Below are 21466 nucleotides of genomic sequence, written 5' to 3'. Positions count from 1 at the left end.
CATGCTGTACACTGAATTTAACATTTCCACTTTTTCTGCTTCACAGGTTTTCTGAACCAGATGAACAACTCAAGTCACTCTGTTCTTCAGCCTTCCTTCCAAGGGTGCATGCAGCTCATTCAGGTTGATGATCAGCTTGTAAATTTATATGAAGTGGCACAAAGGAAGCCGGGAAGTTTTGCCAATGTCAGCATTGACATGTGCGCCATCATAGACAGGTAAGTGGTCTTTTCACCCTGCCTCAAGTGGTCTAGACTTTCCAAATTCATGTTTCTGATGTAAGACCAGTGGCACACCAAAATAAAATTTAAAAAAATAAAAAATAAAAAAACCAAAAAGCAAAAAATGGGTTAGTTGGGAGTTGTCACTTGCAGTGCCTATTGTAGTATACTTGGGATGTCAGCAGTGATGACATTTAGATGAGGACACGGATGTATGGGATTGAACAGTCTGTGGTTTCACACCGTTCTGCCAGGCTCCCCAGTGAACGAACGGGAGCATTATGCAAAGAAGTCTGTAAGCCCAGGCTGTGCCATAGAGGAACTTTGACAGCTGATTTTCAGTTTTGCTTTCTATGCACACAAGCAGAAGTGTCCCTTCTCTCCCTACTTTGGTCACGACTCCGCCTCACCATATTTTCCCTTCCAAAGACCCCTTCTGAAGGGAAAAAAAAAAATTACAAAAAGTTGGTGGGCAATATGGTGATTTACTGAAGCAAAATATTTAAAGTAATTGAGTCTGCTTACAAAATACCCATATTGAAATATTACAACATCTAATCTATTAGCTTTTGCAAATCCAGGGAGGGGTTTTTCATAAAAACTTTGATTTCTCACACAGCAAAAAGATGCAACTTTCATATAAAATGTTATGATATTATTGCATACACTACTTTAACATACCTCAAAAAAGTGTCTTCCATTTTAATATTTAAAATTTTTTATTTTGAGATATTTTGTCTATAGACAAACTACATCTATGAGTTAAAGTTAATGTAGTGAATTTAGATGACTTTCTAAGCTATAGTCAAATATTTTGTAGGACTATCTTAGGCGGAAAAATAATTTCATTAATTTTGTATTTTGAATGGCAAAACTTTTCTAAAATCTTCTTAAATTTTGACATAAGGTATTACTCCTACCTCACTCTTCCCCCAGCAAAGCCCAAACCTTAAGTCTCTAACAAACTTAAGAGGAGATCCTTGGGAAGTCACTCGAAAACAGATAACAAATCTTACAAATATATAAAATAATCTACTGTGAAGTAAGTCTCTTCCATATAATCTTGATAAAATTACGTTCCTGTAAATGGTAAACTAATTTATGTAAGCTGTCAAACGTATGTTTTCTAAAGCTTTAATATTTATATAAGAAGACTTGATAACATAGCATAATGTTTATTTCTATTACATGTATGAAAATGCTGGTCCTGATAGCCTAAACAGTTTATGTTAAAACAAAATAGTGAACAATTTTAATAGAAATATACTCCTAATTTTTGAACCATTAATAATATATTAGCTATTATTTCTGCCTAAAGCATGTGGTAGCAATAATCAAAAAGCTGAGAAGTAGATGTTTAAAAATCATTTGTTCTGATATTAGATATTTACCTGCATATTTTAATAATTGTTTTTATACCAAAAATGTTTCTTCTTTAGTAGTAGTTATACAGTATATTGGTATATTGAAATATTTTAGTACCTAGTCTTTTTAGTATGTCAGTAACTTCAGTGATACACCAATTTACGTCAATAACACTTAAGTTACCTCATTCAGCTTTGTAAACAGCCTAGATTTTATACTGCTATTTCACTTCAAACAGCATGTCTCCTGGGTATTATATTTAAATTGTTTGCTACCAAAGAAGTATGGGTGACATGTTGAGATTTTGATGTTTTCCTCTAATGGAGACAGTAAGACTTAAATTGGCCCCAAAAGAGTGAATGAGACTTTGGTAAATGAAGAGAATGAAAGATGAAACTCATGGTGAGACTGACACGAGGGAAAATGTCAAACAAAAATTTCAATTTTTGGCAGATACAGGCATATACAAAATTTTTCTTGCAAAAATGGGTCAGTGCCAATGTTCATGTGGCCAAGATTCCTGCAGTCCTGGCTCCTCAGAGAACAAGGTACACTCCTTTCTAATAGTCACCTCTGACACTTCTCCACAAATTTCCTAAAGCCGTTATGGGATTTATTTTCTGCTTGTAGTATTTTTTGACGACAATGACTTTTGTGTGTTAATTAGCAATGTGTGAAATGGCAAATTTATTTATTCACCTAAAATGTCCTCAGTTCAAAATCTTAAACTGTGAAGTGTTGCATTTTGGTATAATTAATACAGGACTATAATCCTTTTATTCAAATACTCAAGAGCTCAGGGTTGATGTCACCCCTACTCTGTGTCTTTCCAGGTGAAACCAATGGTTTCAGTCTGTCATCCAATTGCAGTGACCATCCAGACAGCCCTTTAACAGCACATCCCCAGCACACCTCTGTTTTGATTTATTTCTCCTTCATAACTGAAACGTTCCAATTGCCCATTATCTACCACTTTATTTTCAAATTACCCAAATTCTTCCTAAGGAATCCTAAACTGTAAGATTCTTACTTTTCATCTTTCAAATTTCAGCTTGATTGATTTGAGAGTTATTTTGGAAGGGAAAAAAAAGGAATCGTGAGAACATAAGAAAAAATAAAAATAAAAGAGCTACCATGGGCCTAGTTATAAATTGTTTAGAGATGGGGAGCAATAATCAGCTACAATGTATATCGACAAAATAAAATTTAAAAAAAATAAATAAATAAATAAAAATAAAAATAAATAAATTGTTTAGAGATAGTAGGAGCAGCTGCCATAATGTGATGAGTGAAACTTAGAGAAATAGTTGTGGGAACATGATTCTAAAGCAGTTCTTCCATGTGTCATGCTGGAATACCTTATGATCTGAACTTATTTTTCTTTCTTTGTATGTGGATTTGCATGTGGCTTGTTTTGTTTACTTGTTTGTTTTCAGACCACAGCATTAAATCAAGAAAAGGGCAAGCAGGCCAAGCTACAGAATTATGCATCCAATATTTATTTTCTGAATGCATGCTAGATGTCAGGCACTGTTCTAGGCACTTGGGATCAATCATTGAATAAAACAGACAGAGTACTTGCACATTTGGCACTCACTTTCTGGGAGAAGGGGAGAAAGGACAGATGATAAACCACAACCATTATAAGCAAATAGTATAGTAAGCTAGAAGGAGTAAGTGTTATGGAAAAAAAGAAAAAAAGTTTGCCGCAACGGCCAGTGGTCTCAAGTACTTGTGAACCCATGCAGAATTGTTTGATGTGTTTTCCTGTGGCCTTAGCCAGGGTGTACGACAAGGAAGAAGCTGGTGTTAAAATATTTTGAACTTAAGTATGTGGTGATGATGCGTGGTTTGGGCAAAATTTATCTGATTTGTGAGTAACAGTGAAGCCTGTTTTGTAAGTTGTGGTTTCTGTTTCAATCCTGAAACCACCCTTCACAGCTTAGTTACCAGAGGTTGTTTTCTGCTTTATCATAGGCAGGAGTAGTGATATGACATAGTCCTGATGACTCAGAGGTAAGCAGAAGTCAGCTGTGGTGTTCCTAGGACGGTTTTTGTTTTCCTGGTACAGATGTCACCTCTCCCCCACAACTATCCTTTGTTAAATGCAGACACAGTGCCTAGAACTGTATGGTCGAGAGAACCAAAGATCAAGTACCCACCTTCACTCCTTTTTATGTGAAAAAGAAAATCAGTTCTTGTTTATTTAAGTCACTTAGGAGTCAAATTCTATTTTTCTTAAAGTCAAAAGCATCTGTCCTTCCCTCATCCTCCATTTCTAAAATCAGCCAGTACCATCTTCTTACCAAAACACAGAGGGACAAATTCCCAAGTGTGGAAATGGCTTTGAAAGAAAAGATGACAAATTTATTTTAAGATACATTATGTTGCATTCCACTGATATCCTCTGAAGATTAAAATGTGGGGACTAAATCACTGTTTAGAGGTCGAAGGAAATTTCTATTATTACAATCAGCACCTGCTTTTTTTTTTTTTTTTTTTTTTTTGAGTGCACCGGTCAGTCCTATATAGGATCCGAACCCGCGGTGGGAGCGTCGCCGCGCTGCCAGCGCAGCACTCTACCAAGTGCGCCACGGGCTCGGCCCTCAGCACCTGCTTTTTAACATGCGTATAAAATCTAGCAAAAGTGGCTCATTAGAATTATAATCTTCTTTTCTCTTTCCTGTCCACCTCCCTTGTAAATATATTAAGATACAAAACCATAAATATTCTGGATAGCACAAGGAGAGGAAAAGGAAAAGAGAATGCCCCAACTTAAACACAGCCTACAAAATTACCCCTTGCAAAATTGTGAATAGACTGGATCCTATTCCTGAGTTAGTAATTATGTCTCTATTATATTTTTGGATGGAAGTGCATAATCACAGACCAGCTTTTTTTTTTTTTAAGTCAATGCTTTCTTTTCAAGAACATCTATCTAGTTTGATTTTTTTTTTCTGTCAAAGAAAAGAATAAGTATATGAATTTTGATAAGAGCATTTAAATGAGGATTAGGTAAATACAACATGAGATATCTCAAAACTAAGTTAATGCTATTGGAAAGATGAATGAAATCAGTCCTGAAGGAGGTCATGAGTTTCTATAAAAGCAGGTTTAACTTTTACGGTTCGAACTTAGATAAAGAAAGCATGTAACATTCTTTATTTTCTAAAATTGATCTTCATTTGCTCATAAGCCCTCATTTTCAGTCAGTTGCAGAAAAAAATAAACACTCGAATATATACTTTTAAGTACCCTAATAACTCCCCCTTTGTATATAGATATTCAGTCGATATGGGATTCAATTTTAGTTAAAGATCAAACTCCCTTTTGGGGTTGTCGTCCCATTTCAAAAGTCCTCCCAGACTCCCCAGTGTAGCCCTTGGGTCCAGGCCAGCTTATGTGATGTCTGCATGTGCTCTACTGAGATTCCTTCTGGGCTCCCCTGAGGGTCCCTGGTCCAGTTGGTCTTCAGAGTTGACCCTCTGTCCCGACGGCTGACTGCTCTGGCCATTGTTCTTACTGGGTTTGGAATATGACTCGGCTACAGCTGGGCTCAGGTTCTGGGATATGTGCAAGGTGACAACTGGTCTCCATTGAGATTGTCTCAGTTTTAGCTCTAAGAGTCCTGCTTCTGGAGAAACCCCTCAGTTCGAGGTAAACCAGAATGGTTGGTGACTCTAGATCTGTATACTCCATGCCTTTTTCCTGACCTCTTTAGCCAGTCTACTAGCCATCTAAGCATTTTTATTGTCCCCATAAGGACACACAGTGATTTCTACATCTGTTGGAGACAACATACAAGCTGAAGTTAATTATGCTATACATGTGGGAGGGGGTGGGGCCAGGGCACAGCTCTGTTAGTTGCCCTGTCTGCACGCTGTGCCTTTATATCCACTCTAGATCAGCCACCTCAGGCTGTTGTAGGCCTTCTACACATTAGATTTTCAAAAGCCACGCAGTAGTAGGATTTCTAAGTCTCTATTGAGATTCAGTCAGTCAACAAGTACTTATTGAAGATCACTCTGACCAATGAACAGTCCCTCCTAGGACTTAGGTGAAGAGAAGTTCACTGATCAGACCCTGCCCTGTCTTAACATTCCATTTTCTCTTATGTGTCTTAACAGTTAGGAGGCCTCTGTTTTGCTCTTAAGGACCTAGGCCTTTCAAACCAAAAGCCCCTTGGTTTTAGACTACCTTGCCTAAATTGAATCCACATATTTACTAACTTTTTGTTTTAGTCCAGAGTCTAGAGGTGAACTCTCCCAGCACCCACGGTGACAAGTGTCATTGATTCGCTGGGTGGACAGCCATAGCACAAGAAATATTTGCTGAAAAAAGAAACAAAACTAAAACTTTAACTTAAAATATCTAAAAACTGTTTCCACTATCATTTAGGGAAGGCCTGTCTCACAAATGTGGATGTTTCCATAGTGACAATATTTATGTCAGATTTCCTTTCTTTCACCTGGATCTTGCTGACGGTGAACTGCTACCCTCTGGGTCTGACACTTCCTTTTTTCATCCATTCTCAGGCTGACCATCCCCTTCTGTTCTTTCTTTAAAACATTTATGTCATCAGTTAGGCTGGTGTCAAACTGTGCTGGCACTTCTTTCACAAGGGGAACATTCTGACTTCTATTATTAGGTGCTTATTTAATCACTCAAACTGTAGGCTTCCAGGGATATCTTGCTTTCACTTCAATATAATTATTCATAAGGGGTAAAGAAAGCAGAAGTCTCTCAAGTAAACTTACATTCTTCATACCTTTGTACCAGCTCAGTCCTGACAGCATTGTGACTGATCCCATCAAACTTCAAAGCAGCAGAGCACAGATTGGCTAGAACTAATTCTGGGAGAACTTAAGCCAACAATTGGTTTTCCAGAAGTGAAACTGGATTTCTTTTGGGGAAATATTCCTCAAACACACACTTAGGTTTTCAATGTCCTAAAACATAATCACCAATTTAAAACAAACAAATAGAAAAAAGGCTCGTTACATAACCCACCTTTAATTTTCTCAAAGGACTGTTCATACTGTGATTTGTTAATTTAGATCCCCTTTTCTTTTCACTTTATCTCAGTTTATTCTCCATCTTGGATCCCAGTGATTTCATATTGCAAACTGCTGTGTTCTTTCTTGGTTTGGGATAAATCAAACTACTAGCAGATTTCTGGAAAGCCCTGTTTCCTCATACTAGATCTGACTTATTTCTACTTTTGTATTTGATGAATAGCTCTCTATACAAACTTTCTTGGCCTTAAGTGCTAACCCCAGGCTCCCCTGTGATCTTTAACTTCATTGTCAAACCATTTGATTTTTTTAAGAAGAGATCTAGAGAGAAGCTTCCTGTTTATACTGAAACATTTAAGCCATGGAAATCTGCCTAGTACAGAAATATCAGCTCAATGACCTAAAGGTATCCCACACCCGGGCAAACCCAGTTCAAGTCATTGCCTCTCTGAAGTGATTTCAAAGTGATTTTATTTTTAAGCACAGACAGAGCACTAAAGTGACAAAAACTTATCTAAAAAAAATTTAAAAGTAGGAAATGCCAGAGGAGATAACTCTCCTAAGAAAAAACGGGAAAGAAAAAAGTCGAATTAGTCATTTTAAGATTCAACAGCAGCCCTATTCTTCTTTGATGTATTGCATGTATTAGGACAGAAGAAAACTATATTTGCTTTTGGCGTGGCAAAGAGCTGTGCTTTGACATTTAAATCCCAAGGAAGGCCTAGTGCATAAAAGTAATGTCAGAAAAACAGTTACATGTTTGAAGATAAGCAGAAAGGAAAAAGATAAATAATTTTAACATATATATAAATCAACTATAGAGAGATTTAAATAAGTTGTTAAATTTTATTTCTTGCTTTTATATTACATTAAAAACAATAGCAAAAAATAAAATTTAGTTTTATTAGTTTTATCACTTTAGTACTCTATTTGTACTTAAAAATAAAATCACTTTGAAATCACTTCAGAAAAATAAAAACAGTAGCAAATGACTCAAAAACATTTAAAATATCTTTCTTAATATCTCTTAAGATAATTGCTTTTGTCATTCACTCGGATACATGGCAATATTTCGATTGAACATTAAGGACTTATTGAACCGCCCTTTTCTAAACCAAGTCTGCAGACTAATAGACACTCGCCATTTCTTTTGTAAAATATAGGAAGGGAACCCATAGTGAGATGGATGAAGAATTGGAGCTGTTGTGTACTTACCCACGTGTTGTCTAAGAGTTGGTTTTTCATTCCCAATTAGATTTATTCAAGTCATACTTGTGATTGTAATAACATGGTTTAATTAAATACTGAGTGTATTTTCAAATGAGTAGGGACAGAAAAAAATAGTTTCCATTAAAACCAAATTGAAAGGTTTTAGAAAGACAAATGGCCGAAAGTGAACACAAAACCATAAACGTAAATGTAGAAACTGTAAAAATTGCAGCGATTTATAAAAACTGAGTTGTAGTTACCCAGATTTATTGGTGGCTTTAGTTTTCCCTGCACTTTAAGAAACCAAAACTGAAAATTGAGGGTGTTACTTTATGGAAATGGTTCATCAGAAAGGCCAACGGTTTGGAACTGTAGACTTCCAATCAGCGGCCCGTACCCAAAGACTCCAGAGCAATTCCCTCCAACAAGTGAGTCTTTGAATTTACATGATGTAGGGTTTTCAGTTAAATTAAAATCGTTAAGGTATGTGTCTTTTTAATGACTTCTTTACTGAATTTTATTAAAACCAACATGCTATATTGTCGAGTCTAGATAAAAAGAAAGTAGAATTCACTTTTTCCTTTTGCTTTCTCTATTTAAGGAGCCTATGTATTTCAAATAACAAAAAGAACAAAGGAAAGAAATGGAAAAGAAAGAAAAAAAATGACTATTAAGTCACATTGCTCTCTGGTTTATCTGTATGGGACATTTTTTAGTTTCATTAAAATAAAAGTCAGGGGTAAAAACTGAAAAATAGTGTTTATTTATTATAGCAGTTTAAAAATGACACTTTGTTTGAAAACGTTTTCTTTGCTATTTAAATGATCTACATCCTGAGAACAAGAGAAAAGGAGTCATAGATTTTTCTACACCAAGAAAAAACAGTTTTATGAAGACTTGGAGCTTGCCATTGTTTTAATTTTATGTGTTAATGGAACACAATGTTTTCCACTTTGTGTGGCTTTATCTATACTGCCTAGAAACTAGTTTCAAGCTTAGCTTTTTCGATAACATTGTCTAAAATTTTCAAAGCACTCATTGTCATATGACAGATAAATACTTCATTGTCTGTGCCTATAAATCCTTCTAGGAACTTATTAGCATCTGAACCTCACTCTGTTTACCAAACCCTGCTTATATCAAAAAAGAATATTACATGAGCAAGAGAGGGATACAGATGGAATGGGTGGTAAATTTGTGTGTGTATGTGTGTGTTCAAAATGGTGCTGGAAAAAATGATTTAATAAATCTTAACAAACACTATGCAATATCTGAAAGGGATATCTTAATCAGTAAACAGATTGATTTAAAGCATCCGGGAAATGCAAATCAAAACCACACTGAGATACCATCTCACCCCAGTTAGGATGGCCAAAATCCAAAAGACTCTGAACGATAAATGCTGGCGAGGTTGCAGAGAAAAAGGAACTCTCATACATTGTTGGTGGGACTGCAAAATGGTGCAGCCTCTATGGAAAATGGTATGGAGGTTCCTCAAACAATTGCAGATAGATCTGCCATATGACCCAGCTATCCCGCTGCTGGGAATATACCCAGAGGAATGGAAATCATCAAGTCAAAGGTATACCTGTTCCCCAATGTTCATTGCAGCACTCTTTACAATAGCCAAGAGTTGGAACCAGCCCAAATGCCCATCATCAGATGAGTGGATACGGAAAATGTGGTATATCTACACAATGGAATACTACTCAGCTATAAAAACGAATGAAATACTGCCATTTGCAGCAACATGGATGGACCTTGAGAGAATTATATTAAGTGAAACAAGTCAGGCACAGAAAGAGAAATACCACATGTTCTCACTTATTGATGGGAGCTAAAAATTAATATATAAATTCACACACACACACACACACACACACACACACATACAAAGAAAACCGTGTGTGTGGGGGGGAGATATAACAGCTACAATTACATGAAGTTGATACGACAAGCAAACAGAAAGGACATTGTTGGGGGGGGGAGGGAGAAGGGAGGGAGGTTTTGGTGATGGGGAGCAATAATCAGCCACAATGTATATCGACAAAATAAAAATTAAAAAAATAAATAAATAAATAAATAAATAAATAGACCATCATTTACAGTTGTGATAAGGGTAAACCCTCTAAGTGTCGTACATTTGTTTATAAGATTAGCTTTGTTTGCCTTCAACAAGTGATGCCTTTTAAACTTTTATTCCAGTAGTTTCATGATCTTTGCTTCTTTGGCAGAGTCCCAAAAAGGCTTCATCAACATGAAAATTATTTTCATGGACACACTTCAGTGAAGGCCCCCTCTGGGCAAATAGACAGACATGACATCAAAGTGAATTATTTTTTCTTGAAACGTCAGGCATTTGAAAATTAAAGAAAAAAGAATATCATTTTCAAAGTTAGAAACACCATACGCACAGAGGCAATTTCCTTCCACATAGTTATTATATTTCATCAACTCAAGGGACGTTTGTTAATCTCCTATGAAGGTCAAGGCAGTGGTACTATTCTACACAATGAGAAAACCAAAAAATACACAATAGGATCACTTCTCCCAGGAAATGTATTTATTTAGCCATGTAAACAAGGAACATTCACAGGAAGAGTTTAAACTATGCTAAGAAACATGTGTTTCTTAAACATTACAGATAATTTCTATAGGAAATTAACAAAGAAAAAAATCACTGTGGTCTGCAGTGGCTGGTGGAGGGCTTCGTGGAAAAAGTAGGTTGAACTTTAGAGGAACTTGAGCCTCAGATGATGAGAAAGAAAGGGAAAGAACATTCCAGGCAAAAGCAGGGGCTTGAGCAGAAGTGTGGAGGCGTGGGTGATCATGTCATGTTTCTGGAACATTCAAGAGACCACTTAAACTAGAGCTGAAAGGTTGTGTTGGGGACTCATGAGAGAGTTGGAAATATATGTCTTTCCTTCATTCATTTACCCATTTATTCTACAATCGTTCATTAATTACCTGCCACATATCAAGGATAGTGTTAGCCTTGGTGAATAAAATGTAAACTAATGACCCTACTTCCTTCCTGAGTAATGAAAGAGACAAAAAAAAATGTATAATTATTGAAAAAACTGTCAAAAGCCGAAATTGCAGTATACACAAGAGATAGCATCTCTAATTCTGCCTGGGTCCAGGTTAGGATGGAGTAGATCACAGAGGAGCAGTTCCCAGGCACATAGGACAGGCAGCTGGGGAGCACACACAGAGGATGTGGGTGTGAACAACCTGGTACTTGCCGTAAACTCAGGCAGCTGGAGTGGGTTCTTTCAGAGACTGGCAGCTACTACTGAGGGAAGATGAGAGGACTGAACAGAAAAGGTCCTTGCATGCTTTTTGCCTACTAAAATGGTTGTCATTTATCCTCTGGGCAATAAGGAGTCAGGAAAGAATTTTCAGGGAAATCGAGTTTTGCATCATTAACATTTGCTCTGCTGATCTGAGCAGAGGCCCTGAGAGCTGAACTATTGCAGCAGCAATAGGAATAGACAGAAGAGTAAATCCAAGATATTTAGGACTTGGGCTAAGGAGAATGCATTAAGTGTGGAAGTTGGGAACATGTTGGCAGAGAAGAGAAGCTTGTTTCAGAGTGAGAATAGGCTTTAGTGGAAGATTAAGTGTTACCTTCACTCGTCCCTGAACCATGTTGTAACTTGTGTAGTAATGGGTCTATCAGTTAAAGTAAGATTTTACTGGGATCTAGAAAATGGTTAAAACTAGTAGCAATAGTTGAGCCATGGGGAGACGTAAAAGAGAGAAAATTAAAGTAGGACAGGCAGAGTTGGATTAGAAGAAACGCAGGTAATGAGGTCCTGGAGTAAAAAGAAAAGGGATGTCCAGAGCTGTGCTGTCCAGTACGGCAGCCACCAGCCACATGTGGCCATCAGGCTCTCAAAATGCAGCTACTTCTTACTGAGATGTGCTGTAAGTGTAAAATACCAACTGATTGTGAACACTTAGTACAAATAAAGAGATAGATCTCATTAGTAATTTGTATATTGATTTCATTTCATGTTAAACACATTATTAAAATTAATTTCACCTTTTTCTTTTTACTTTTTTAATGTGGTTACCATAAAATGTAAAATTACATGTAATGTGTGGCTCATGTGGTATTACTATTGGTAATAGTGTTGGTCCAGAAACTTTTTCTAGGTAGTTCCAGCTGGATTGTGTGCAGCTAAAAAGGGCTGGTCTTATCCACAGGTGAGTTAAAGATCCGTGGAACTTCTGAGAGGGCTCAATAAGGTGTCTTTTAGAATTGTTTCATTTCAGAGACAGTGGGGATTCCCAGAAGGTCTGTGAAACTGGCATCGTTCTGAAACTCTCAGTCCCTTTTAATTAGTTAGAAGTTTTCTTGAGCCCTGAATCTGCTTGCAGTACCATCTCCAGAGAATATCTTTACTGACTTAGAAGGCAGATGTGTTAGTTTTCTCCTAGAATATTAATTCTCTATTCATTAAAAATAAAATAAGTAGTATTCAATAGAAAAAAAAAATGAGGCTTAAATTAAGTAGATGATATTTTAGTGGAGCACAAGTTAGAACTTCCTGGTTTAAAGATTAATTTTTTCCACTAAAATATCTGTCAGTTATATAACTGTGTATAAGTCAATATCCCTGAAGTAAAAGTTCAGATCTCAGTAAGAAATTGCTTTCAGCTGCTAGGAACAGAGACCCAATTACAGTTTCTTAGACAAATCTGAAATTTATTATTGCACATGCAAGATGTCTGAAATAGATGATCCACAGTTTGAATGATGACTCCTGGCAGCAATCTGAGACCCACCGTCTAACGTTATGCTCCAATTTCCTTAGCTCATGGTTTCCATCCTCTCATGACAAGACGACTGCTAGGAACTCCAGGCATTTCATCTGGGTTTTAGTAAGAAAGTAGGAGGGCCCATCTTCCCTTTTAATAAGCTTTCCCAGAAGTTCCCTGCAACATTTTCACTTACATTTCATTGGCCCGATGTAATCACTCCTACAGCAAGTTGCAAGATGGACTGGGATTTATAATCTCATTCTGGGTAGTAATGTGCCTACTAAAACTTCAGGGATTGTGACTAAGGAGAAAAAGGAAAATCTGTAATGAAACAGACAAATAGCAGTCTCTCCCCAGTCGGTATCTCAAAAAATAAAGAAAAATAAATAAAAATTAAAAAACAGTAAAGAATATATGCTTCCAGAAAAAAAAAAAAAAACTTGATGCAGCATTTATATATGAGTAATTTATTCAAGTTATATATTTTATATTTTTCCAACAACTCAAAAATAAATATAGTTATCAAACTTCAGACTTAGGCAAAGGACATTTCAGAGTATTCAGGGTGAATAAGATACAACCTCTGTCTTCAAGGATTTCATAATAGAGTGGCAGAGATGGATATAGATGCTAATTCTTCTAATCTCCTACTTGAAATTCATCAATAATTTCTCATTGCCCTTAGGAAAAAGATCCTTACAAGTAGTCTAAGAGCCAGTTTGGGTCTGGCCTTTGTCTCCTTTCCAGCTTCATCTTGCATCCTTCCCCTCCACACCTGCTGGCCGCACTTGCCTTTGGTTAATGGCTGGATGTGCGTTCAGTGGGGTCCCTGCCTGCACTGTTCCCTGGGTCTGGAATTGCTCCACCTGCACCTCAGTACTCTTTCTTGACTGCTTATCCTTCATATCTCAATTCTAGATAACTTCTTTAGGAAAGCCATCCCAGACTCTCTAACACTGGGTTAGGTTCTTTATAACTTGTTTATAATCGCACATTCGAGACAGTGATCCCTTGTGTATCCTCTCTTTGAGCTTCATAGCAATGGGGAACACACCTGAGCTTGACCCCCATGGTGACTCTGTGCCTGACACAGTGACTGACATGCTCTAAATGCATTTTTTCGGTAGAATGAAGATATGAATACAATGGTTGCACAAAAAAGGGCTATGAAATAATGAAAAAGAAAAAGAATAATTCCAAATGGAGAAATTTAACAATGCTTTATGGTAAAATGGGATTAAAACTGGTCCTTCACAGACAGAAAAGCTATGATAAGATGATAAGGGTCAAGGATATCCTGGAAGAGTGGACAGTATGAGCTAAGGCATGTTACATGGCTGGAACAGAAAGTTGCCTTTGGCCCTTGGAAGGAAATCTTGCTTCGACTCATTCATTTTTAAGACTTCTCTTCCACTGTCTTCCGCACTGGTTCTCTTCAAGTCGGTGGTCAGAATATCCTACAAGTGAGTTCATCAGAAGAGTTTACTGGAAATATTTTTTAAATAGTGGTTTAGAATCAAGGAATATTCTAAACCCTTGTATTTTGCCAGTGATATGAGTAGAGTAAGAAAATGACTGGCACCTTCTGGAAATTTTACTGTAGAATGTTTTCTTCTTGAAGAAACCTGATTTCAGATGTGCCGAGGGAACAGAGGAAGTGTTGGAGAAGTATTCAAGGTGAAAAGCAACTTGTTCTAACATGACAACAGTTCTCTTAGGACGATATTCTCCCAAGAATGTAAATGCTGTAGCACAGTTGATACAGATCAGTACAGAAATGACAGCCCAAAATTTATCTACATGGTAAATATTTGTGCCAAGAGCTGTACTTTCAATAACAGGAGTGGATGGTAGAGGGGTTGGCTATAAACACACACTTATGATGAGAAGGTGAACATGGGTGGAGAGAAAAGAGTGTGAAATAAATAAGTCAAATTGTTTTGGAGAGTGAATGTTCTAGTCCAGTACTTCTTAATCTCTTAGGTGCGTATGTATAGTCTGAGATCTTGTTAAAAGACAGATTCTATTCAGTGGGTCTGAAGTGAGGACTGAGGTCTTGCATTTCTAACAAGCTCCAGGATCGTGCTGGTGCTGCTGGTGCATGGGCCATGCCTTGGATGTAGCAAAGTTCTAGCCTCTGCATCTTGGCTCCCAGATGTGTGGGAAATGCAGCTCCAGTGGTGAGGAAGGTCAGTGTGTGGGTGTTTGAAGTGTTATGGTTTATAAAATTGGGAAGCCTATTTTCCTTACTATCTTCAGGGAAAATAAATCATGTAGAAATCTCCTGAGATAGCCTGACACAGTGCTTGCAACACTATAGGAACCAATTAGAGTTTTCTCAAAACTTTAAGTACTTCTGTTTTCTCTTGTATCACCTGTTCTCTTCAGAGTGACATGTCTTACATTACTTTTAGAAAGGAAAACAGAAAAGTGTTTTTCTAAATAATTTACTGTCTCTGTATAGAAAAGATACCAACAACATCATATAACACAATATCTAAATTTGTGGTTTCTCAATACTATTGACTGACTCATCCCTCAATTCTCTATCAGCAACTTTTTCTAAATTTGGCCCTTTAATTGCAAAGAACAGTATAAGTCAGAGTTCTTGGTTATGAAAAGACAAACTAGAAAAGAGGTAAAATAAAAATCTGATGGATTCAAGAAAAAATATGATTCTCTAGCTCAGAATAGATGGAAGGCAAAACCCAAAGAGGGCCAGGAAAAGCCACGGTTCCAACACCTCTCACCAAACACACTGTTCTAGACTCCCCTCAGCCACCAGAATAATCTCTATGATCCTACATCTTTATGTGCCTCCCTCAAAATCTAGGTTCAAGGGGAGCATACAATGTGTTCTGCTGACATTTCTTGCAGGACTCTCATCCTTTCTCTCCCACCTCGGTCTTCCTTAGTGGAAGGTACCACTCTGCCTCCCACTTATCTCAGAATTTCCTTCAAATAGAAATGTCTTCTGCAGAGATCAACTCAAACTAGTCCAAGTAAAGGCAGCTTATAAAGCTACTCATGAAATGACTAGAAATAAATTTGTGGGAATCCAAAAGTAGTGCCATGACAGTGGGATGACCATATCATTTGACATAGAACTGGGTCTCTTCTGAGAATGAAAGGAGCATAACAGGTAGGAACTAGTCTTATGATGGACAAAATGCATGGTCACCTTACCTAGTAGGTGTGGCCCTACTGAGACTGGTGCTAGAGGGAGTTCTTGATTCAAGATAGCTTTGAAGGTATGTACTCATGGTTCTTCAACCAAATGTTCTGCATTAATATATCTAAGCGATATTGTACTGGTCTGTTTCCTTCAATCCCAAACCAACTGGATCCCTCTGTTTACAGTTTTTGTATTCTCATGTGTGATGGGTATATGCTGCTTGCTTTCTTAACAACAGATTTTTTGTGGGCAACCCCCACTCCACCCCTTGTCAATAGCCTCTGGTTTCTGTGGGTTCAGAGAAGCTGTTTTGTCTTCAGTTACAATCAATGTCTCAACCTGTGACCACAGGGACGGCTTCAGGAATGGATATGATTAAGGCCAGCCATCCTGTAACCCATGAGCAGGGCAGCCTTAGGCTGAAGACAAGGTGGAAACCCCAGATTAGAATAAGAAATAAGCCAGAATCTTGGTGACTGCTGAGCCCCTGGATCAAGCCTATACTGAACTCCATGCCTTTCATATATTTGAGCCACTAAATTTCCTTTTTTGTGAAGGCAGACTCAGCTGGGTTTTCTGTTGTTTACCACTGAAACCATCTGAATTGATACGACTTAAGCTTTCACTATTCCACCTGTTAAGTCTTGAAATGACCTCTGTTCCAGCTCTCATTGCTAGCTGGTCAATTGTTTTTATATTTCTCACTTCAAATTCTGAAAAGGAAATTAATTTATCTTTTCTCACCAAACTTTAGTAATAAGTTGCTGGTCAATCTATGGTTTGGCTGATCCCAGTCAAGTGCCTGGTCATAAGCCAGTTTTGAGGGCTGGAAGGGAGGGCTGCTGTCCCCTCTTAGAAGACCTGTTATCAGTTTCCTTCCATGTGGGGCTGGTATCGAGCAATCTGTATAAGATTCATTTTTATGCTTGATGTTCATTATCATCCTTGCTTTTTCACTGTTTCACCTCAATCATGCATATGTGTTGCATGAGCTTAGAATACTGTGCTTACATTACTATAACTCATTGTCTTAGTCTGTTCAGGCTGCTGTAACAGAACACCATAGACCAGGTGGCTTATAAACAACAGAAATTTATTTCTTACATTTCTAGAGGCTGTGAAGTCTGAGGTGAAGGCACTAGTAGATTTGGTATCTGGTTCATAAAAGGCTATCTTCTTGCTGTGTCCTTACAAGGCAGAACAAGCAAGGGTACTTTCTGGGGTCTTTTTTAAATATGGGAACTAATCTCATTCATAAAGGGTCAGCCCTTATTACCAAATCACCTCCCAATGTCCTTACCTCCAAATGCCCTCACGTTGGGGATTAGGTTTTAGTATGTAAATTTTGGGGGACATAAACCCTCATCTTTGCTTTTTAGAGAACATCTACGAAGTTTAATTTGAATTCTGGAAAACCTCCCTTCCTTTTCTCATTTTTATTCTTTCCTTTTGCAATGCAATTATTATTATATTGAACCCATATCTGATGAGGGTGAGTTTAAATGGATCAATGTTATTGTTCTTTAAAAGCAAAACCAAAATTTTGTAGGATGTGATGCATACTAATTAAAGTTCAAGGAGCTCTAGGCAAGAAAAAAAGATAAGCTATTCCTTAAGTTATGCAAAAGTGTGTTAAATATTCAAGATTAATTAAAATCTTGGGAAAGTTTTTTAAGAGTGCCATTTAAAGTTTGCATAAAAGTTAATGCAATTATTATGAAATGTTTGCTATCAAACTGGTTTGATGAATAGGGAAGCCAATTAGTAACATAGTGAAATAAGAGTTAATTCATGTTGCTCTAGGTGGTTTCTTTCTTTTGTTCTGTAAAAGTCACTTGTGACTGCATAATACATAATTACATGCCAATACCCCATTTCACAAAGTGATGAAAAGCATAATTCTATGATATTTATGTATTTTTTAAATGAATAATATTCCTCCAAAACCCCATCCTGATGATTTCCACAATGAAAATTTTATTGGTCGGAAGTCAGAAATTTTGACTTTGGGTGCTTTTCCTTTTGTAAAAGAGAAGAAAGCATAACTTTTACCAAGCAGGTGGTTCCTGATGTAAGAATGCCTGATTAAAGAGTGATTCATGCCAACAGTGCTGGGAAAGTTCTGATTCTGACTTCTGAAATTGGCCTTTATTCTCCAATTCAGAACATATAAACCGTGGTATCCCTTTTCTTATATAGACATAGATATGCAGGGAGCTAATAAAGTCAAATGTTTCCAAGAATATCTGGCCTTGTCTATCTGACACTATTTATTATTTTTAGGCCATCACTACATGGGGAAATTTTTCCTTGCACCCTACTGTAAAATTAAAAACATGTCTCCCCATAGTAACAATAGTCTAAAAATTAGGCACAGTGGCTGATAATTAGGAGTAGGCTTTGTAGGCTGGCTTGGGAAACAAGTCCACTTACAGAATATTTTTTTATACGAAAAGGGAAAACTTAGTCTGATTATCAAACAGTTGGCTGGCAACTGGACTTTTCCAGTGTCATATGTTAATAATCAAGTACAGGTTATTCAAAGGACAAAAATCACTTTCTCTAGAAAAGAGAATGGGACAAATTTACAATGTTCTAGTTCTGCTTTATTGCAAGTTAGGATAGCGTTTAATGGTAAATAACAGCTTTAGGCAATGCCTCCAAGGCTGGAAGCGCCAGCTTTATTCTCACTGAGGAGTGAAGTCGAAAGTGAAAGTGAAAGTCGAACTTTCATGACTACTGTGTCTGATAGAGAGTCAAAAATTCTGCTAAGCCCAGTGGTGAAAGTAATCATTATTAAATGGACTCTGAAATACTGTAACTGAAGGCATGTTTCCTAAAAATGAAACATATTTTGCCTGGGAAGAAATATCTCCCTCAAAAAATCCCAGCAGCTTTTAGGTGTTGAGTTCGTAGCTACCATATGAGAGAAAATGTGAGCAAGTAAAGAAAAAGTCATTCAGGTAAACAGATTCAGGGTGAATGTTTGTTTCCCAGAGAGGAGACGTCTTGCCATCCTGTCTTCACTCTACCCCCCACGTCCCCTGCCATCTTCAGCCTGCAGGGGGTTCCCTGGGGCTTACCTTCTGGAAAATTGGAGAAGTTTTCAGACTGAAGTGGGGCACCACCTAAGTCCGTACTTGCTTCCTGATGAGCCCCTTTCCCCACTCCTGGCAACATTTTCAACTGTGTGAGCCTTATATTCTGCCATGTAAATGCAGATACATGGTCAGGGCTAGGGTAAAATTTCTCTTGCTATTTAGCTGGAATATTACAAAAAAACGAAAAAGTAGCTTTGTGTTCTGTACCATAGCATACTGTCTGGCAAGATGACTTATTTTTTATTTAATGACTTTATTTATAAATTGCCTCTTTACAATTATGGTCGAAAACTGAGACTAAGGGAAAAGAAGGCAGAAATTAATATTTTCCTATGCTTGAGCTTGAAATTTGGCTTGAAGTTTTTTGAAAGCTTTATTACACTTGTTGAAAATATACAACGTTAGCAAACATATCCAGCTGCAGTTTCCCTGTTAGATTCTCTACCAGCATTTTCGTGGGTGTTATTGACATTACTGTGCCAAATTCCAAGAGAAATCTTCTTGATCTGGTCTCAAATGCAATCCAAGAAGCACATGAGCCTAGTGCTAAGATGTATTGAGAGTTGAAGTCCTAGAAGAGTCATTAGTCGTGGTTCCTGCAAAATTCTCTAATCTGGGTGCCACCAGCTCTTCCTGGGCCTTTGCTTTGCCACTTGCAATGCCGGATAGAACACTGACAAAAGGAGCCAAATGTCATTCTCCACCCAGACATCTTATTGAATGAACCAGAGAAGCAGAGATTCTACAAAACAAAAGTTGCAAGTTAATCTTCGTGAATAATCTCAATGTTAACTGTTGGGACAAGGAACAAAAAAATAAAGCAACTTCCTAATGGTATAAATTTGCTAAAATTAAATTATAAATTGCACCATTCACCACGTGTACATTGTTAGAAATGAAAGCGATAATCTGCACTTACTATGTAATTAAGTCCATTTAAGAGAGAGGGCTGTATGTCAAAACGTCATCTCTATTGAGGTGTTGTTAAAAGAAAAAAGAAAAAATTCCTCCACTGCCAAGTCCTTCTAAAGTATTGGATATAACTTTTTGGCAGTATTCTTTGGTGTTTTGAACACAAAATGACCAAGGTACACATAGAATACCACAACTGGTGACATTAGAGTGAATTCTTTTCTTTAGTTATTGCAGTGCTGTCAAAAGAAATAAAACAAAAGAGCAAAATGAAGTTAGAAATGAGATGTGTTCAACATTGCTCCCTGAATATTCCAGATAATTAATTAATTTATCTTTTCAACAGTATTTATTGGGGCCAGGAGAGATGCTGGGGTATTCAAAATAGTAAAAGATGTTCACGCTTGTGACCTCATTCTGTCACTTTCTTCAACAGATAGCATCCTACTGGAAGCAGGGATGCAAGGGGGAATGTTTAAAAGTTACCCTCTCAAAAAACGTTACTTAAATCAACACATTTTTAAAGAAATTATAAAATACTAATATTGTATTCAATTTCTAAATCGATTTTACATGGCATATGATTGATGTTAGGAAATAGTTGTTGTTAATTTTCCTTTACGTTAATAAATACTACATTAAGAACAAATTCTGAGAGCAACCAAAAATTCTAACTGCAAAATCCAGTTGCAGACCTGTTCTAGGTGGGGACTCTGAAATTGTGTCAATATTTGTAATCTAGTCCTTTGAGAATACAAAATTAATGACAAAGAAGAAGGTTAAGGAGTATTTTCTCACTGTTCCTCTCCATTGAAAATTATTACAATGTAAACTGAAAAAAAAAAAAAAAAAAAGCCTGTCCCTGGAGGACTGAAACACATTGAAGAGGAACACAGATGGAATCTCCACTCAGAGTTTGGATTCGACCTTTATGAACTACATATTATCACTGTTTTAAATTAAGCTATTACTGCCCCATTGTTAGTTTAGCAGCTAACACATGAGTAGGTGTTCTGAAAAGCAGTGTTTACCGTCATTTGAAATGCTATTTTAAAAGTTCATTTCCACTAAGAAGATTTTCTAATAACCATGTTTCTGGTAGTAATTCATCCATTTAAATACAAAAGAATTAAAATTAGAGAACTAGGAACTGCTGCTGTGATATAATTTCATAGAGAAATATTTAGATGGTGGACATAAAGTCTCCTTTCCATATAGAAATGTTACATTGTAAGATTATCAGCATTTCTGTTTATTCAAAATATGGTTACATCATCTATCCTTCTATTTAAAAAATATGAAAATACAAATACAAATAAATAGTATATTTATCCACATCATCTACTTAAAATATAAGCATATCTGATGTATCCTATTATATGTATGTGATAAACACACACACAGATGCGTGCTGATATACACATGGATACAGATAAATACATATATAGATAAATCTATACTACTAGTTACATATATAATCTGATATATATATATATAGCTGATTATATACAGATATATAGTCCATAGTATTCCAGTACCGTGATGCAATTTTTTACCCTGCTAACCCCCTGAATTTATAATCATCCCGTAATAAAGCAAATAAGCACACACCTCATTCCTGGGATGATTAGACGCTGTTTAGACCCTGACAGATACAATCTCTTCCATTAAGTTCTTATAAACTGAAGGAATGATTCA

The 21466-nt window shown here is 36.8% G+C and overlaps 1 protein-coding gene across 1 annotated transcript in view; it reads left to right on the top strand.

The window, feature by feature from the left end:
- The window catches only part of CNTNAP2 (contactin associated protein 2), a 1419793-nt gene that overhangs the window by 552230 nt on the left and 846097 nt on the right, over positions 1 to 21466 (top strand). The window contains exon 10 of the mRNA XM_063100985.1: positions 47 to 218. Within this exon, the coding sequence (XP_062957055.1) occupies positions 47 to 218 (172 nt within the window). The remainder of the gene's footprint in view (positions 1 to 46; positions 219 to 21466) is intronic.

This window comes from Cynocephalus volans, chromosome 6 (assembly GCF_027409185.1).
Source record: "Cynocephalus volans isolate mCynVol1 chromosome 6, mCynVol1.pri, whole genome shotgun sequence".
Taxonomy (NCBI): Eukaryota; Metazoa; Chordata; class Mammalia; order Dermoptera; family Cynocephalidae; genus Cynocephalus; species Cynocephalus volans.
This window is presented reverse-complemented; position numbering and strand designations above follow the sequence as displayed.